This window comes from Ipomoea nil, unplaced genomic scaffold (genome assembly GCF_001879475.1).
Source record: "Ipomoea nil cultivar Tokyo-kokei standard unplaced genomic scaffold, Asagao_1.1 scaffold1932, whole genome shotgun sequence".
Lineage (NCBI taxonomy): Eukaryota > Viridiplantae > Streptophyta > Magnoliopsida > Solanales > Convolvulaceae > Ipomoea > Ipomoea nil.
In genome coordinates this window covers 658,100-677,045 of record NW_017618360.1, presented here as the reverse complement: position 1 = coordinate 677,045, position 18,946 = coordinate 658,100, and the positions used below count along the sequence as shown (strand labels likewise).

General features: G+C 42.6%; 3 protein-coding genes across 4 annotated transcripts; 1 reads left to right on the top strand and 2 right to left on the bottom strand.

Annotated features, from left to right (window-relative positions):
• Window positions 1-859: 859 nt before the first annotated feature.
• On the bottom strand, window positions 860-5,825 carry LOC109146511 (ERAD-associated E3 ubiquitin-protein ligase HRD1B-like). Of its 2 annotated transcripts, none has more exons than XM_019294173.1 (8): window positions 5,653-5,825; window positions 4,587-5,143; window positions 4,060-4,236; window positions 3,191-3,340; window positions 2,913-3,115; window positions 1,905-2,064; window positions 1,410-1,668; window positions 860-1,294 (listed from the first exon to the last, which is right to left on the bottom strand). In XM_019294173.1, exons 2-8 carry the CDS (start codon window positions 5,117-5,119, stop codon window positions 1,187-1,189), a joined length of 1,590 nt encoding a protein of 529 aa, XP_019149718.1. In that variant the 5' UTR covers window positions 5,120-5,143; window positions 5,653-5,825; the 3' UTR covers window positions 860-1,186. The 2 variants fall into 2 exon arrangements, with proteins under 2 accessions (XP_019149718.1, XP_019149717.1); XM_019294172.1 differs by having other exon boundaries at window positions 5,657-5,823.
• A 9,033-nt stretch (window positions 5,826-14,858) lies between these two features.
• LOC109193778 lies at window positions 14,859-15,930 on the top strand. Its single transcript, XM_019344587.1, has 4 exons — window positions 14,859-15,083; window positions 15,342-15,408; window positions 15,519-15,611; window positions 15,698-15,930. The coding sequence occupies exons 1-4, from the start codon at window positions 14,922-14,924 to the stop codon at window positions 15,760-15,762; spliced, it is 387 nt and encodes a 128-aa protein (XP_019200132.1). The 5' UTR covers window positions 14,859-14,921; the 3' UTR covers window positions 15,763-15,930.
• Window positions 15,931-16,105: 175 nt separating this feature from the next.
• LOC109193777 (protein SMG9-like) lies at window positions 16,106-18,891 on the bottom strand. Its single transcript, XM_019344586.1, has 8 exons — window positions 18,577-18,891; window positions 18,377-18,485; window positions 18,179-18,294; window positions 17,480-17,599; window positions 17,215-17,304; window positions 16,843-16,994; window positions 16,471-16,741; window positions 16,106-16,350 (listed from the first exon to the last, which is right to left on the bottom strand). The coding sequence occupies exons 1-8, from the start codon at window positions 18,775-18,777 to the stop codon at window positions 16,198-16,200; spliced, it is 1,212 nt and encodes a 403-aa protein (XP_019200131.1). The 5' UTR covers window positions 18,778-18,891; the 3' UTR covers window positions 16,106-16,197.
• Window positions 18,892-18,946: the final 55 nt, after the last annotated feature.

Below are 18,946 nucleotides of genomic sequence, written 5' to 3'. Positions count from 1 at the left end.
AATTTCAGCTCGCCATAACGATATTTAACGAAATTGAAAGTTTGTTTGCCATCCGTAATAATATGTCAAGTAGGGGGCGTTTGGTTCATGGAAAGTTATATTATTTTAAGGAATGTTAGAGCTGAAAATATTGATTTTTGTGTTTAGTTTAAAACTAAGATATGTAAATTAGACAACGGTAATAAAATAAATTAATAAAAATGTCTAAAGCCCAACATCAGTAATAAGACAAGAAAATATGAGATTACCTAAAAAATTTGAGGGTATCTCAATTCTCTTCTAATAGTTAAAATAAAAACTTAATCTGAAAATTATCTGAAATCCTTTGAGAAAGTTACATAACCTGAACTAAACATGAAAATCTTATATTACCAAATAAATATAACATTGGTTTTCTTATATAACTTGAACCAAACGCTCCCTTATTGTAAAAAGATCTCTTTACTACGCAATATATAAGTGTTAAAATAGCGTCACTACAATTCTACAAAGTCAACATTTCTAATTATTTTTTTGAGTTTAATTATTTATGAGGTGTCTGATAAATAACGGTTATACGATAGTTATTAGCTAATTAGATTAGTGAGTTTAATTATTAATTGATAATTTGTTAAAAAAAATATTTAATAAATTAACTGTTACATATAAAATAATATCGAAAAAGTTATTTTGAACAACTTTTTTAGTTAATTGTTGAATCAAATCAAACAGCTAATAATGATCAAATAAGTTGAATTAGCTTATGAGTTATGTTACCAAACAGGTTCAAAACCCATAACCTCCCACTTAGAAGAGTCATTTCATGCCACTAAACCACAAAGACATTGGCAATCCGATATATGCATAATAATAAGCAATAAACGGCGACAAAAAGATAAACAGTCCTATTTGATCTATTTGTGGCATATTTGTCCAGAAAATTGTAACAATCTAGAAGTTGAAAGTACATTGAGGGGAAAAAAAGGTACGTTGGAAATCAAAAGCTGTACAATTTACATAACTATCGTTTCTTTCATTTGTTATCCGCGCTCTGCAGGCAAACATTCATCATCTGCTCGTCTGTTCTTCAAAAGGGTACAACAGATCCTAGGGTCTCATAGTAACTCATAAAATCTTAAAATTGAACTCACTTTTGTCTCTGCCCACTTGCACACATCTACAGTAGGGCAAGATTGTCAGAAATCGGCTAAGATGATGAGGACACGGCTTTTCCCTTGCCGTCGCAAGTTTCTGTAGAAGCAGTCTTGTTCTCGGTATTTGGCTTATGTAGAAGAGTGAGCTCGTGTTGCAGAGCCTGTGATCATTGTTAATTTTGCAGTAATTAGCGAAGTATAAAGAAAAGGCGAAGGCAATTTTGGGTTCAAGGCAGCTAGGAAGGATGATAAAAGCTCATTAACACAACATCACACCTTAATTTGTTCTTCAATGACTTTCTTCTTAACCTCGGGATGCATATCTCCAGTAGGGGGGCCACTGCTAGATCCAATGTCAGCGTGCCCAGGAAGTTGGAAGGGAACAAAAGTATACTGTGGAAACTGAGTAAAGCTTGCGTTTGCGAACTGACGTGGCTGTGAATGTTCACCCAGAGCATGCTCACCGCCTGAGCTTACACTAGCAGAGCCATCTGAAGGTTTATTGGGGGGAGGACGCAAGGCAAATCCAGGGGACCTGTAAGCATGAGAATATTAAACCAATTTTGTCCTTGTCACAGAACTGTAGCCATAAAATTTGAATAAAAAATTATTGAGTAATGCTATAGAGAAGAAAATGGACGAGGGAAGGAGAGTCATGATTTTAAGATATTTTATATTTATGGAAAAATACACACAATTATGCAGTAATAGAAGTACTTGTGCAGTAGAATATTAGTACTCATACAAGACTGAAATGGAGAAAATCCATACCACAATTGTGCATGTGAGGGAGTGTTAGTATAAACAAAAGATTTCCCATATATTGAAGCAGCAGCAGCAGCAGCTTGTATCCTAGCTTGATGCTGGTTAGTATTGCTATTTCGCTCACCATCAGCTTGTGAACCCTGGGATGAACTTGCAACACTTGGTCCTGCATCCAACCAAGAACTTTAATTTGAAAAGATAGTGTAATAGGATAAACCAGCAATTAGTGAATGCACTCCAAGTACCAAATCAGTCCACAAACATGTGCATAAATTAACTACTATGTTTTTTCTGAAGAAAGGTTTTTACAAGCACAATGAGAATTGAAGTGCAAAACCCGCTTGGCACTTTAAGCAAAAAGCAAAGCACACCATTATTTTATTTAATGCATATAGATAGAGCCCTAATATCATTAGGGCAAAAAATAGAACAAAACTTCAAGAATCTCAAATTGAAGCTAAGAAAAAGAAGAGAAAGCTGAGCAAGAAAAAACAAGAGGGATTGGCTTTCATGGGTTGAGAGAGAGAGAGAGAGAGAGAGTAAGAAAAGCAGCAATAGAGTGGAGACTTTGATTGAGCAAGAGGGAGACAGAGTGCCCATACGCCATGCATTTATTTATTGTTGTGGGAGAAAATAGTTTTCCCCATTGATTCCATTCAACATGTTCACGGAAATGCTTGTAACAACATGCTTCTGAAAACACATAATAGAAAAGTAACCTCCCTAAAGTAATATACAACTACTGTCATAAGTTCATACCAACACCACATTACACAAGGGTTCCTGTCCCCTATTTCCATTCAACTCGTATATGGACAACAATTTATTATTGACTGGTAACACAGCCAATAGATTATTGGAAAAAAGGTACACACTCAGTATTTCATCTGCTCTAAACAAAAATGGCATGCCAAACACAATATTGGAAAAGTAAACTTTTCAGTCCAAGGTTGTAAATTTTTTCAAAGAACATAGAAGATCAAGAACAGCTCAATGGTGAAACAAGTTTTATACCTTGCTGAGAATCAGCTCGTGGTCCTGTTGGCCCAGTTTGACTTGTCCCATTTTCAGGAGGCACAACTTGGGCTCTACAGGTAGGACAGGTGTGCTGCCTTTCCAACCATGAACGGAGGCAATGCACGTGAAAAAGATGCCCACAAATGAGTTTCTTTGCGGTAGTCATCTCCTCACGGCAAATGATGCAGGTAGCATCACTTCTGCAGGATCACAAAATGTGATGAAAATGATTATGAAGAAAGAATGCACAGAAAAGTTTATTTCAAACAACTCACGCATTGAGTTCTTCTGGTGTAGCATCTGGAAAACGATCGTTCATGTTTGAAGTGATCTTCCGATAGCGTATGTAATCAGCAATACGAATTTTGAAGTTGCGAAATGTCTCATAAAGCTCCCGAATCAAATGCAGAGGTACACCATAGTTGCTAAACAATTCAAAATTAAAACATGACAAAATTTATGAAACTGTAGACCAATAATGAAGAACTGCAAAACTAAGTAGTGATCTGTTCTACTGGAATGATTTAAGGGGTTTTAGAATAATTGGATAAAGAAGATAAGTCACAATCATTTAGTAAAAAAGAAAATCAACTTTACTAGAATAAAGAAGGCTACCCATAAGCCACTAGGAATGTCAAATCATCAGGGAAAAAATACCCAAGGATGTGTCTACCAAAACAATGTGAATCTTTCAGAACCATGTCCCATTTCTTCTTCTTCCTATAGGATCAAAGATCTCCCGTTCTTTTTCAGAAAAAAATTCTAAATTAAACATATCATAATTTCTACATCTAATAGGCAAAGCTATATGTAGCACAAGCATGCAATGAAGACAAAGTCAGCTATGTGCAAAGAGAAAATAAATGACCCAAAGACTTAGGTGCATAGGTCAAACTTGAAATAATACAATTCAATTGGCCAGCAAGCACTATGCTATTTTGCTGCCTAGCCCAGATGATAGCTTCTTCAAAAAGAAGATTTTCTTAAAAGCCTCAATGTGGTGCTTCTTGCAGAAAAGGCCTTCCATATTTTCTTTCTTACTTTTTGGCCTACTTCTACATTTTGTAGCACGTAAGCTCCAAAATAAGCAAGGCATAACAAGCACATATCATGAATAACAATAAGGTTGAATGGTGATACTTACATAAAAATGACAAGGAAGAAGCATAGGTACATAGACAAATGAAGTAAGTCTCGGATAAGTTCTAAGTAGAATGTGTAGACAGCCTTTCTCTCCCACTGTCCTTCCATAAGCATGTCACTAACATAGAATATATATTTCACAAATGTTGACACAGTAGCTGTTGCAAGGATCATGTACCTGAGACACACCACCAAAAAAGTTGATTAGCGAAGAGGGGGCAGGGCGCAGGAATAAATAAATGAATATATATATATATATATATATATATATATATATATATATATATATATATATATATATATATATATGGTCAAACTACCATAAGCTAACATGATTAAGTATAAGATCAAATTACAATAGAATAGACTAAAATTTCCATATCCATAAATATGCAAATGTGGAAGCCTATAATTAATGAGCAGTCTTTCAGAAAAGTCAGTAATGTCAAATCTCCAAATCTATAAAACTTTAAGAAAGTTAAAAATGGAGCAAAAACACCAAACTAGCAAGAAGAATGAACAACTTACTCAAATGAAAAGAAGAGAGAAACCGAAGCCTGTCTTGTCTGTATCAAGTAGTTTACGGAGTTGTACAAAAAGAGACTATCTATAAAGAGGAGAAATCCCATGAAGGAGACAATGCGAATGTGGGACAACAAAGGAACTGTTGGGGTTGTTTCAATGTATTCAACTCTCTTCTGAGCCAACCAATGCAAAGCCTTGATAAGCAGAAGTGTAGTAACCATAGCAAGAAAAGTAACTGAAAAGTCTTGTCGGAAGATTGTGATGGCGAAAAGTATTTCCATGACTTCCCGCCATGACTGCTCATTGAGCCTCTCAACCTCCGCCTCCCGAAGGGAACCAAGGAATATTTTCTTTGTTAATTGCCACAAAATGCACATAAGGACCAGACCCATGTTAAGCAGAACCACCAGACAGATCTTCGAGGTTGATAAGTAAACCGTTGCTGGGTAAAATTGGCCTCTACTATTGAAAGCATGGTAAATAACAGCCAGTGTGGCTATTAGACTAAGCCCTGCATATGTTTGCAGCCTCAACATTTTCCCTTGGCTCCTCTATGCACCCTGAGACAAAACATCTCTCAATCAATCAAACTGGTCATTCGAGACCAAAACATGAAATCAATTTGACCAGGCTTATCAGCCTAAAAAAAACAAACATGGAAACCTTGAAATTGAAATTATCCATGGTCCCTATACAACTAATGTATACCACTACTCACTGTTTTCCGGTCTGGCACATTGCCAACAAGCTAACTGAACTATCATCCCATGTACATAGCAAATAGGAAAACAAAGTGCATCATTTTGCACTGTATTTATTACAATAATAATTTGAATCATAAACAGCTAAATAATCAAAACTCCATTAAAAAAAATATTTTTTAAGGAGATGATTGCATCGAAAAATGCGAACCCTCTTCCGACCCGCCGACACCGTAAGAACGAAAACATTAATAAATAAATAAATAAAAATGAATCAATAGACAAATTCATAACCATGCGAATACAATCAGATAATATAGAAATGCCGGAATTGAAAAACCTAGGTTTGAAACGGATTGAGGGCATACGTACGGGGATAGATGGCGGAGCTGACTCGAAGTTGTTAACAATCGCGGGAAGGCGATTGCTGGAGAGTTGAAACAAAAGATTTGATGAGGATAACCAGACAAACGAAATCAGCTCTCAATTTGATTGAACTGGGAAGAAAATTCGAAGAAATAAATATTTGTTTCTCCCGATGTTCCAAATTTGATTTGCTTGCGCGTCATTTTTCGTGCATTTGTCCAATAGAGCGGTGCCAAGTGTACACATGTCTAGCAATTGGCATATTTGAGACACAAATCGCAATTGGGAATGCGTTCGGTTCCACTTGATTCTACTTTCAACCCGTCATTGACCAAAATAAAAAAGATATTTTTAATTTTTTAAGGAAAATGTTTTTTTTTTTTTTTTAATCACGAAGTGTTCCAAATTTTTCGCTGTCCGTCTTATGATCCATGTTCACCCATCCTCTTTTGCTCCGAAATGCATAGGAATTGGCTCAATCAAAATGTCACTTGTGAAAATTGAATCGAACTATTTATATAATCGTCCCACAAAGAAACTCATTCACCACTTAAATGCCCCTTTTATGTTATATTTTTATTTTTATTGATTCTTTTTAATAAAAAAATCAATTCTATTTTACCTTCCCATATATGAATCTCTATCAAATGCACTTTCAAGTAATAATTATAAATTTTAACGTAAATCAAAGTATCTTAAGTGAATCTTATGTAATAGTTCTATGTAGGTTGAAGCAATTTTTATAGTTTTTGATACTGTTAATTCTACGTAAGCAATATAAAATAAACCCGAGACCGACTAAAGCAAGTAAAAGACTTTATTGATTACGGTAAAGGCCCTAAGTACAATCTACTTGGTTGCTCTGAGTACCGACTGACTGCGGTCGGGGTTCTCTAGCAACAACCTATCGATCGTCCAAAAGTCCTCTACACTGTAGCTACTGTGGGTATTTATAGCCGTTGTGCCGGGGGCAAGAATCCGGTCGTTCGGCATGTCCTCCACGTAGCCACCACGTGTCATCCTACCGGGTGCCCTGTCTGTCGTCGTAAAGAGCTGCCACGTGTCCTTTGTCGGCTCTCTCGCCAAAGGGCTACCGCTCGGTGGTCGACACTAACGCTCGGGCAATTCCCGGTCGCTTCCCGACCGGGTTCTTCATAAAAAGCCCGACCTGCTACCTGCAAAGACAAAAAGACAAAGACAAAGGCACCTCGGTCGTGGTGGAACTATGGCGGTCAGGATATTCCCTACCAAAAGCCCCCCAGCCCGGGCCTTTTTGACCGTCCGGGAAAAAACGAGACGGGATGAAGAAGCCCAAACGTCAGCCATCAAACCGACCTGCCAGCTGTCATTCCTTCCCTCGCCACGTGTCGGCCACTGCCGGCCTCGGCGACCGCAACGGTCGCCTCGGAATCAGTGCGGGTCGTGTCACGCAAGTGGACTCGTTTTCCCGCCTAAATGCTCTCCTATAAATAGGCCCTTGAGGCCTTCATTTGAACTTTCCTCAATCCACTGAAGCAATCGGTACCCTCAGAGAGTCCCGAGCAGCAGTTCAGCGAACCAATCGAGCAAACCACCAAGCTTCAAGTTTTCTTCCAAGTATCATCAACCGGTAAGCTCTTAATTCTTTAGCTTTTACTTTGCTTTTAGCTTTGCGTAGGGTTAGGATAGAACTAACTTCGAACTAACTTCCCGAACCCTGTACTAACCCCGACCGACCTTTAGGTAGAAAACATGTCGGATTCGGATAGCCAGAACGCCTCGATCGCAGACTACGACAACACGATCGAGCACAGCAGCGAGGAGGTGGACATCATGTCCTATTCTCCAGAGGTCGAGCAACGACCACAACACACACCCGACCGAGCCCCCGAGCCAGAAGGATCGTCGAGCTCGTCGGGGACATCCGAGTCGAGCTCCATAAACCAGGGCGAAAGGGGTCTCCAAAGTAGCTTCCCTCGGGGTCGTCCGATAAGTCCACAACACATATGGCAACTCATCGGCCCAACTACGACCAACCGAGTGTAGCTTCTTTTTTAGACCTTCCAAAATCGTCCGGTTAACGTTTTCCACTTGTCCGTTTCCCTGTGGGTAAGCCACCGACGACCGGACGTGGGTCGTCCCGATCGTGGCCAAGAAGTTTTGAAAATATTGGCTCACAAATTGGCGGCCGTTGTCGCTGATGAGATGCACAGGCACACCAAAGCGGGAAATCACATTGCGCCAAAGGAACCGAGCACACTGCTGAGAAGTGATCGTGGCTAAGGGCTCGGCTTCTATCCACTTGGAAAAGTAATCAATGGCGACAATCACAAACTTTCTCCGACCGGAGAGCTGAGGGAAGGGGCCCAAGATGTCTACCCCCCACCTAGCGAAGGGAATTGCAGTCGTTACCGGCTGATAGAAAGTTGCCGGTCGTCCAGGCATCCGGGCAAACAGTTGGCACGTCTCACATTCCCGAGCTAACTTTTCACAGTCTAGGTGGAGGGACGGCCAATAGTACCCGATCAGCATGATACGACGGGCTAACGATCGGCCTCCTTGATGTGAAAAACAAATTCCCGAATGCAATTCCTTCATGACCAGATCAGCCTCAAATGCGGTCAAGCAACGCATAAGAGGTCCTCCGTACGATCGCCTGTAGAGACGACCGTCCAAGACTTGGAACCTTGGGGCTCTAAGCTTGGCCTTCCGAGTACGCTGGGGGTCGTCTAGGAGTCGACCGTGCTCGAGGAACTCCTTTAGATCGGTGATCCAATTGTCTTCTACCGGTTGGATCGGATTGACCGGTAGGCGATGGATGCTATGTCTCGGGATCACCAAAATTCGTGCTATCTTCGACATATGTTCCGGGGCGTCTTGAGTCAACTTTGACAAGATGTCCGCGTCGGCATTATCCAATCGGGGGATGTGCCGGACGGTATATCCCCAGAACTGAGCAAGCTTCTCCATGGCTAGGTCCCGGTATAATTGCAGACGCTCTCCATTGACTTCATAGTCTCCGAGAACCTGCCCGACCACGAGCGCGGAATCTGTTTGAGCTCGAAGGTAGTCAGCTCCCAAGTCTCGAGCGCACTGTAAGCCGTTAACAAAGGCTTCGTACTCGGCTTCATTATTGGTCGGATGGAACTGATACATGAGAGCAAAATAGACTTTGAATCCTTCCGGGCTCGTGACTACTACTCCTCCTCCTGCTCCTTTCTTGCTACTCGACCCGTCAGTAGCTAACGACCACCACTCAGCCTCGGGATCCGCGGCCTCGGGGGGTCGGGTATCCCGGGCGGTGCACTCGACCAAGAAATCAGCTAGGGCCTGACCTTTGATAGCTGGTCTCGGTTGGTATTCGATCGCGTACTGGGTCAACATCAACGCCCACTTGACTAGGCGACCAGACGATGAAGCAGTTCGGAGGACTGGCCCGATCGGCTGATCGGTCAACACGCGAATTGCTCGACCCTGGAAGTAGGGAGCCAACTTCTTCGCGGCAATGTATAAGGCGTAGACGACCTTCTCTAACCGGGAGTACCGGAGCTCGGGACCATGTAGCGCGTGGCTTACATAGTACACCGGTCGCTGGACCCCTTCCGGATCGGTTTGGCACAATACTGCGCTTACTGCACGATCGGAGACGGCGAGGTATACGTCTAGCTCTTCTCTGAGCTCGGGCTTTGAGAGCACAATTGGTGACATGAGATACTCTTTCAGCTCATCAAAAGTTGCTCGGAATTCTTCGTCCCAAAAGAATCCATTAACCTTTCGCAATACCTTAAAGAAAGGCAGAGCGCGCTCGGCTAACTTGGAGAGGAATCGGCTGAGGGCTGCTAACCGACCGGCCAATTGCTGGACTTCCCGAACGGTAGAAGGTGGTTGCATGTCCAGAATCGCTTTCACCTTGGCCGGGTTAGGCTCAATTCCTCTCTTAGTCATCATATAGCCGAGGAACTTGCCGGTCTGAACCGCGAATGTACACTTGGTCGGGTTCAGCCGCAACTGGTACTTCCTCATGATCTGGAAGCACTCCCGGAGATCCCGAGTGTGGTCGGATCGGTCCCGGCTCTTGACCAGCATGTCATCAATATAAGCTTCCATTGTTCGGCCCAGCAGATCAGCAAAAAGCATATTGACCATTCTCTGGTAGGTCGCTCCTGCGTTGCGGAGACCGAACGGCATCACTCGGTAGCAATACAGCCCGTCCGGGGTCACGAAGGCTGTCTTGCTCTCATCTTCATGGTGCATCATGATTTGATGGTAACCCTTGAATGCATCCATGAAGCTCATCAATTCGGCCCCGGCCGTCTCGTCGACCATCTGGTGGATACTCGGTAGAGGATACGGGTCGAGCGGACAGGCCTTATTGAGGTCGGTAAAATCAATGCACATCCTCCACGCTGGGGGCTTAGGAACAAGAACTATATTAGCCACCCACTCGGGATAGATCACTGGTCGGATGTGCTCGATCGCCGCCATCTTCTTGACTTCCTCTCTAACAAACTCGCGGCGATCGGAAGAAAGGTGCCGGGTTTTTTGCACGACCGGCTTTGTTGCGGGATCAACGGCTAGCTTGTGGAAAATTACCGATCGGTTGATCCCGGGCATGTCTTCGGGCCCCCAGGCGAAGATATCGGCATACTCCCGGAGTATGGCCAAAATTTTTGCTCGGAGCTCGGGGGTAAGGGCCCGACCAATCTTAATCTTCCTATCCGGTCGGTCCTCGGATAGGGGAACTTCTTCTATCTCCTCGGAAGGCTCTGACTGTTCCTTCCGATCTTTAGCCTCTTCTTTGGCTATGGTGTTCACCCGGGAAGACGAACCGGAGTCGTGTCTATTAACCGCTCGGGTGTAACACTTCCGGGCGGATTGGACATCGCCACGGACTACACCGACCCCATTGGGGGTGGGGAATTTCATGCACAGGTGAGGCATTGAAATTATCCCACCGATCTTCATAATGGCGGGTCGGCCCAAGATAATGTTGTGGACGCAGTGGAGGTTGACCACAACGAATTCTAACTCCGTCTTGATCGACTTCGGGGCTGTGCCGATCTCGACCGGGAGCGTTATCTTTCCCTCGGGGTAAATAAGAGCCCCGGTAAAGCCAGACAGTGGTACACCGACCGGAGTCAGCTCCTTCCTGTCTAGTCCAAGCTTTTCAAACACGTCCAAATAAAGGACGTTCACACTGCTGCCAGTGTCGACCATAACCCTCTGGACATCCGTCCCTTTCACATCAATTGTGACCACGAGCGCCTCCATGCCGTGGTCACCGCTGCTGGGTTGATCTTCCAGGGTGAAGGTTATGGGCTCCATCTTCTGCCTCTTCCCGGTCTCCCGGGAATCCACTATAGCGACCGGGCAATTACTCAGCGGTCGGGAAGCGTCTTCCAATCCACCGAAAATAACGTGGATGGTCGGCATTCCTGCTGGTCAACTGCTAGATGGAGGGTCAGGGTCCCGTCGGTCATCGCGACGATCATCCCTTCGATCGTCTCTTCGGTCCTGACCTGACCGGTCGGAGCGGTGATGGGAGCGCCGCTGATCTCTCCGATCGGTATTCCTTTTGGGGTCTTCTCTCCTCCCCACACACTTGTCCAACTTCCCAAGATTGAGCAAATCCTCCAACAGTTGGCGCAAGTGGGTACACTCTTCAGTGTCATGCCCAGCACATCGATGGTAAGCGCAATGCTTACTCTTGTCAGGACCATCTCGATCGGGATGGGGAAGCTTGATGAGATTGCAAAACTGGGCATACTGCATGGCCTCCGCTGCAGATCGGTTCAAGGCCGTAAACTCGCCAGTCCTGGTGCGGGATCGGGGATGGTCATCACCCGATCGGTGCTCCGCCCGGCCGGCCAGTTTACGGGACGAAGACCCGACCTCCTGCGAGCGCTTCACGGCGTTCGCCTCGCCAGCATTGGCATAATCTGTGACCCTTCGAAGGGCCTCCTCATACGTGGCCGGGGGGTGTAAAATGAAATCCTGATATAAATACCCCGCCCGGAGAGAGATGTGTAACATGTGAGTGGCGGTCGCATCATCCATGGGCTCAACCTCCCCGACCGCCGCCTTCCACTTGATGAGGAAATCGGTCAAGCTCTCGCCTTCAAGTTGCTTGGCCTTCTCCAGATACATATAGGGCTTCCTCACCACTTTGGAAGTGATGAACTTCCTCAAGAACTTGATCGCCAGGGTGTCAAATTTGTCGATCGAACCCGGCTGCAAAGTTCGGAACCATTCCGCCGCCCGACCGGTAAGCGTGGAATAGAAAGCCCTGCACATTACGGCGTCTGACACACCCTTCAGAGTCATATTGCTGTAGAAATCGTTGACGTGAACCTCGGGGTCTGTCCGGCCATCATAACTCTTCTCTCCAGAGACCTTTAAATCGAGCGGGTAAGGCTGAGCCATCACCGCCGCCGTGAAAGGCGTCTGGTGCAGGGTCGGTTGATCGACCTGGGGTGTTGCAGGGTGCGCGTTTCTGAATTGCGCAAACTCCGCCTGGAGGTTATAGAGTAATCCTCGGGTCTCGTTGAGCTCGGCGGCTTGAGTAGCTTGGGCTATATCCCGAGCGCGTCGCCGTCGGTGAGATCTCGACCCGCTATACCCGGATGAAGCCTCCTGGCTGGCCTCCTGCATCTGTACGTCTTCTTGATGGTGGTTCGGGTCTTGGGGTCCCAAACGCTGACGCATCTCTGGTCGAAGACGATCAAAAGCTGCCGCTCGGGCAGTCTCTTCGGGGTCCTCCGCCTGGACGGGAACCTCGGCCGCTTGCTGGGCCTGCCCTGGTGCCTCCATCGCATCAGCACCCCCCGACCCCAACCGCGAATGAGCCGAGCGTCGAGCCCGGGAAGCGGACCGACGCTGCGGCTCTACCTGTGCGGTCGGGTGAACTGGAGGGGCGGCGGCTGGAGCCGTGTAAGCAGGCGTATATGGTGGATACCCAACTGGGGGAGTGTAGTACATCGGTTGGCCAGGCCAATACCCATACGGCGGAGGTGGGACCGGGTATGGATATTGCCCGGGATACATCACCGGCTGCTGCTGATATGGCTGACCGGGTGTTGGGTACCTCGGTTGAATGTAATTCACCGGTTGTTGGGCAACCGGGTATGTGTTAGACGGGTGTGGTGGTGAGAGATTGAGATTCAGTTCCACCGTCTGACCTTGCTGTTGGGTGGCATGGTGCCCAGATGAGCTCGCTGCATTCGCCTGGTCGTCGGCGAAGTTGTTGTAAGCCCACAGATACATGATTGCGAAGGGATCGGGTGCTCGTCAAGACGTTGCTTTCTCGCACGTATCCCCACGGACGGCGCCAAAATGATACTGCTAATTCTACGTAAGCAATATAAAATAAACCCGAGACCGACTAAAGCAAGTAAAAGACTTTATTGATTACAGTAAAGGCCCTAAGTACAATCTACTTGGTTGCTCTGAGTACCGACTGACTGCGGTCGGGGTTCTCTAGCAACAACCTATCGATCGTCTAAAAGTCCTCTACACTGTAGCTACTGTGGGTATTTATAGCCGCTGTGCCGGGGGCAAGAATCCGGTCGTTCGGCATGTCCTCCACGTAGCCACCACGTGTCATCCTCCCGGGTGCCCTGTCTGTCGTCGTAAAGAGCTGCCACGTGTCCTTTGTCGGCTCTCTCGCCAAAGGGCTACCGCTCGGTGGTCGACACTAACGCTCGGGCAATTCCCGGTCGCTTCCCGACCGAGTTTTTCATAAAAAGCCCGACCTGCTACCTGCAAAGACAAAAAGACAAAGACAAAGGCACCTCGGTCGTGGTGGAACTATGGCGGTCGGGATATTCCCTACCAGTTTTGTATTGAGATATGAATAATTGATGTATTATCGTTAAAAATAATTTAAATTAATAATTAAGTAATTAAAGATGTATAACATTTATTATAGTCTGTTATTGAATCGGTTAAAGATTAATCAATGAGAGATTGATAAATAATGAAAGATCAATGTTGGGCATGTGTTTAAAAACATAAATTTGGTAGCGAACTTATTAGTTTATTTGAGCCTTCATTACAAATAAAAATTAGTATTGTCAAGGGTATGCACAATTTTTCTATGGAGTCATTTAGGTGCTTCATTTTGTGCCACCAAACAAAAAAACATATAAGAGTGGATTGAATGGTAACACATATAACTATATTTTTCATGGTCTCCATATTTTCAATGAATCGAATACTATCAGCTACGGTTATGAGCACGTATAATATATGTGATTGTACAGACTCCCAATTTTTAGGGACTCATATTAAAAAATAATAATTATATGTATATATAGTATATTGGACCAATTTGTGATAAGGTGAAATTGAGGCCAACAAGTCAACCTCCCATGAACAACTTTTGACGGTTCTGAGCATGTATAAATATGCGATTGTACAGGCTCCCAATTTTTAGGGACTCATATTAAAAAATAATAATTATATGTATATATAGTATATTGGACCAATTTGCGATAAGGTGAAATTGAGGCCAACAAGTCAACCTCCCATGAACAACTTTTGATATCGTTTAACACATAGAGTCAACGACGCCTCTACTGGGGCTCAATCTCATGACCTCCCACATGGAAGAGGTCACTACATGTCATCTGAATACAAGGTACTTGTCTCCCCATCAACTTTAATCTTCATGGAAAATGATCTTTTGGAAGAAGTTGATATCAAAAGTTTGGTAGATGATTTTGTGTTTAAATGTGCACAGCGCATGTCACTTTTTAAATGAAATTGTAGATGTATTTTTTTATACAATATTTATATTTTGATACAACTTTTTGAACAACTATTATTTATATATAGAAATTACTTTAAAATGTCTCAAATTAAGATATTACACAAGCCTCAATTTTTATTAGAACGACCCTGAACATTATAATTACAAAGTCAATTATCCGACCAACTTAGAGTTATTATAAATAACACTTGACTAATAAAAATGTTTACAATTTTTTTTCAAAGCTAATATTGTCAAAAACTTAACTAAGTCATTAGCGTTATCCAATATTGTCATTAATTAATTAATTAAAAAAATTAATCTTGAATTCAATTAATTAATTGCATTATAACAACATACGGAGTATTACATTAGCATAGAATTTGTTTTTGCGTTTTTTTTTTTTTGTTTAAATCAAATTTTCTATCAAAATTTAAAGTCAATACTCCATTAAGTACTCTCCTTCTCCTAGTCGTAAGTTCGTAACTTCTAAATAAAAGGGCAAGGAGTCGTGTGGAGAATCAGAACGGCTAGGGTTTTACGATGCCGAGCTTTAACGCGCAGCAGAAGCAGAGGCGAGCGGCAATAGCCGAGCGAAAGAGAGTGATACACGGTGATCCCGTCACCGGAAAGCTTAAGCTGAAACCTCAACCACTCTCCGTCTCCGGCAAGCGTAAGCGCAAGCTCTTCAAAAAATGGCGCAGGGTCAGTTTTCACCTCCTTCCGGTCTTAACTATACCAGTTTAAAACACAGTTTAATTTGAGGAATTGTTAGTGAATTGTACAGTTCGGAACAAAAACGATATTTACATGCACGACACATTACTCATTACTCTAAAGTCTAAAGCTGGATTGCGTTTGATTATGGAGTATCAAACTTGTGACTGTTATAGTAAATCATATCCATCAACTTTGTTAGTGTGTAAAAATTTAGGAATTGAAAGCTGTGATTGATGTTAACAGGAGCAAAAGGAGGCCATGGAGAAAGGTTTAATCACTATGGAAGATGTTGAGATGGCTGTGGCTGATGGTGAGCTTTTATAGTTTTATGTCTTTGAGATCAGTTGCTGAATCTGATGTTTATAGTTTGCTTTCATTAGTTGAAAACTGATCAACTCCTTTACTGTTTGATCAATTTAGGGACAGCCGTGAAGGCCAATAAGCATCCTGTGAACTTCCGCGTAAAGAAGAGTTCAAAGCTTAAATTGAAGCAGCAGCTTAAGAAGAAGAAAGGCAAGTTTCTTCCTGGTTACTGCCTTCTGGGTTTACATAGTTATTGTTCTGCTTACTTGTTTGACTAAAACCTCTTGCATTTACAGGTAAGAGCAAAACAAAATCCCAAAAACAAGCTGCAGAGACTTCTGGGGATGCCATGGTAGAGTGAAAGGCAAAAGCAGAATGTGGAGTTATTATAAAATCATGTACTAACTACATAGTTTGACAATGTAGTCTGGTTCAAGTTGTTTTTGCTCACTCCTATATCTTATTTCTTGTATGCAATGGTGCCCAATCATGAATGAATGAAATGAAACTGTTCCTATTAATGATTCCACTAGATGCTTGTCTCAGTAAAATGGATCTTGTAGTGTGAAATGCTTTCTGTGAATATTTCAGAATGATAAAACTGTGCCAAGTACAAATCCAGACTCAACTCCAGTGTAAGGTTAAGCATTTGATGTTGTTACCAATGTATGCAGAATTGCAGATGAGTAAAAATACTGGGAAAGTGATCAACAGAATAGTAATGGTTTTAACATTAATAAGTTTGGTTTCAGTTGAAATCTCTGCTTAGCTTTAAAAACAAAGAGATGACTAATGACTACCTCCTAAACATGCCCGAAGTTTGAAGGGTTTTACAGTAGTCTGCAATGATGGAAGAATTTTTAACAAGATCCCATATCTTGGCAGAATTTTTCAGCCAGTCGCGTTCAGAGACGGTCCTTGAGAATGATGGGCCACTCATCGATAAAACCTGAGGGATATAGTAACTTTACATTAAAAGCATGTTATAGCATAAGGGAGGATACAGTCTCACTTCAGAAAGCCTCTCATTCTATTTTATTTTGATAGAGAGTGAGGGAGAAAGAGAAACCTGATCCCGAAGTTTCCAGAATGCTGATTCATAGCTTTCATACTGTGCCCTTGGCAAATTGTCTTTGTGCTTAGATGGCAGTAAGAATAATTTCAGTAACTGGGAGTCAGAGTCCACCTTGTGACTTTGGGAGTTGGCATGGACAGAAACATTAGTGTCTTTTGATGTATAATGGCATTTTGACCTCATAAAGGAAGAAGAACCGAAAAATTGTGACAATCCCTTCCTTAGTTGTGCGAGATTGTGTGGACTAAGATCCTCATCGCGTAACCTGCAATAAAGGGGAAGCAAAAAGACGAACAACAATATTAAACTGTCAACATTCACCTTCTATATTCATAACATTCACGGTAAAGGTTAACATCAACTCACTTTGTATGCACAAAAACTGGAGTAGCCATGTACTCTTCCCCCCCTTCTCCATTTTTATCTTTGTTTTCCTTTTCAGAGAGAAAACTAGAACTTTGAGGATGGGAGAGCGATAGAGATGATGGGTCAGGTATGCCATGTTTTAGTAAGTCCACCTGTAATCCAAAGTGACAAGAAAAAGAAAAAGCAACACTAAGAAAACAAGATGTAGAAATTGCAAAAACTATAAGTCCGATGCCCCAAAAAAAAAAACAAGTAGAAGGGGGAAGAATTTTGATTGTGATAACAAGCTGCTAAGTCAATGATGCTATGATAGCAATTTCTATTATACAACAAATGGAAATTCTATAGTACAAAGCTGATAAAAAAAGATACCGTGGACATTAAGCGCCACATGCTCAGATCATGAACACCATCAGATACCACTATGATAATGTGACAAATGGAGACAAGAAGAACACCAAGCTATAGAAATCCCTTGCATAAACGCAAATGAGATAGTCATTTATTAGACCTTTTAAGTGTAAAGGGAAATTTATGAAGAAAAGGTTTCAAAATGAACTATACCAGGTAAATAAAAAAGATGAGATTATTGAAATGAAACTGCAAAGGAATAGTAAGTATATAACATGGCAGTTACCTGGATACTCATCATTTCATGAGCCAGCTCAGCAGAGAGGGACTCGCCCATTATCACGGAGACTGTGGATGAGCCATCTGGTCTAATCATCTCAGCTAAAACTGAAGGACTAAAAACAGGCTGCATTCAATATAGATGTGAATTCTTTAAAAAAAGGAGAATATAATAGCTGCAAATGAGAAGTGTTAATAACGAAGCAGAAATGAAAAGAAAGGTTCAGATAAAACTCCAGAATTGAGGGGGAAGTGTTGATAGCTTACTAGCATCAACAAGTGAACTAAGAAAACATGCGTAGTAAATAAGATTTCGTCATTTCTTTCCAGTATAAGACTTCTCTTTGAAAAAGTTCTGTGATCTTAGATAATTTTCTCTGACTTCATTCAATATAGATGTGAATTCTTTAAAAAAAGGAGAATATAATAGCTGCAAATGAGAAGTGTTAATAACGAAGCAGAAATGAAAAGAAAGGTTCAGATAAAACTCCAGAATTGAGGAGGAAGTGTTGATAGCTAACTAGCATCAACAAGTGAACTAAGAAAACATGCGTAGTAAATAAGATTTCGTCATTTCTTTCCAGTATAAGAGTTCTCTTTGAAAAAGTTCTGTGATCTTAGATAATTTTCTCTGACTTCCTTCAAGTGAATAAAGGAAAGAGTAAAACACCAAAAACTGATTGTTACTAACTAATGAATTAAACACCTGTGAATCAAGAAGTATAATCCGTTCAGATGAAACCCGAGGTTCGATTCCAACAGTACAATGCTTCGCCATTGCCCTTATTTCTTCTGATTGTATTGCGAATGGAGGAAGCATTCCTAAACAATTACAATCCAATCTATCAATTGAATGAGCTGTTGCAAATACTGTTACTGGATTGACTAAACAAAAATTGCATACCAGGAGAGCTAGAATCAAAGCCATAAATTTCGTTCATTATAGTTGACTTGCCCACCCCTGGCGGACCAATCACCCCAACCACAGTAAAATCCGTATTATCAGTCAGAAACTGCAAAAACATACGAACATATGCATCTTCATCAAAAGTAATACAGAGATTTTCCTAGCGAGTACAGAAAAAAGTGAGAGAGTGTAATTACTGGGAGGAAACGATCGGTGTGGAAGTCCCAGGAGTCGGAGAGAAGGTTGAGTGAACCTATTGACGGAATACGAGGACGGAGCGCGGCGGAATCGTCATCAGCGCCGCCGCGATTGAACTTGCCGGCGGTGACAAGTCCAGGCTTCGCTAATAGGATTTTGGGAGCTGTACTTGACGAAGCATTACCGCCTGTGCTACTCATTGATTGGTTTTCTACTCTTTACTCGCGGGAAGTTCGCTCCAATGTTCCGACGACGACGAAAGAGGAAGCTCTGAACTCTGAAGGGACCAAAACAGAATCGATGAATTCTTTGGGGTTTAAAATTAACAGAAGTCACAAATTTTACGTACCAAATTGAAATGTTTATTTT

What these genes read in the sequence shown, in the direction of transcription:
- LOC109146511 (XM_019294173.1), bottom strand. Translation starts at nt 5,119, where the DNA reads ATGTTGAGGCTGCAAACATATGCAGGGCTTAGTCTAATAGCCACACTG. An exon ending in TTCTTCCTTGTCATTTTTAT is followed by an intron (nt 3,341 to 4,059) that starts GTAAGTATCACC and finishes TGAATTGTTTAG; the next exon opens with CAACTATGGTGTACCTCTGC. An exon ending in TCATTGAAGAACAAATTAAG is followed by an intron (nt 1,295 to 1,409) that starts GTGTGATGTTGT and finishes CAATGATCACAG; the next exon opens with GCTCTGCAACACGAGCTCAC.
- LOC109193778 (XM_019344587.1), top strand. Translation starts at nt 14,922, where the DNA reads ATGCCGAGCTTTAACGCGCAGCAGAAGCAGAGGCGAGCGGCAATAGCC. An exon ending in TCTTCAAAAAATGGCGCAGG is followed by an intron (nt 15,084 to 15,341) that starts GTCAGTTTTCAC and finishes TGATGTTAACAG; the next exon opens with GAGCAAAAGGAGGCCATGGA. An exon ending in GCAGCTTAAGAAGAAGAAAG is followed by an intron (nt 15,612 to 15,697) that starts GCAAGTTTCTTC and finishes TTGCATTTACAG; the next exon opens with GTAAGAGCAAAACAAAATCC.
- LOC109193777 (XM_019344586.1), bottom strand. Translation starts at nt 18,777, where the DNA reads ATGAGTAGCACAGGCGGTAATGCTTCGTCAAGTACAGCTCCCAAAATC. An exon ending in ACACCGATCGTTTCCTCCCA is followed by an intron (nt 18,486 to 18,576) that starts GTAATTACACTC and finishes ATGTTTTTGCAG; the next exon opens with TTTCTGACTGATAATACGGA. An exon ending in ATGAAATGATGAGTATCCAG is followed by an intron (nt 17,305 to 17,479) that starts GTAACTGCCATG and finishes GGATTTCTATAG; the next exon opens with CTTGGTGTTCTTCTTGTCTC.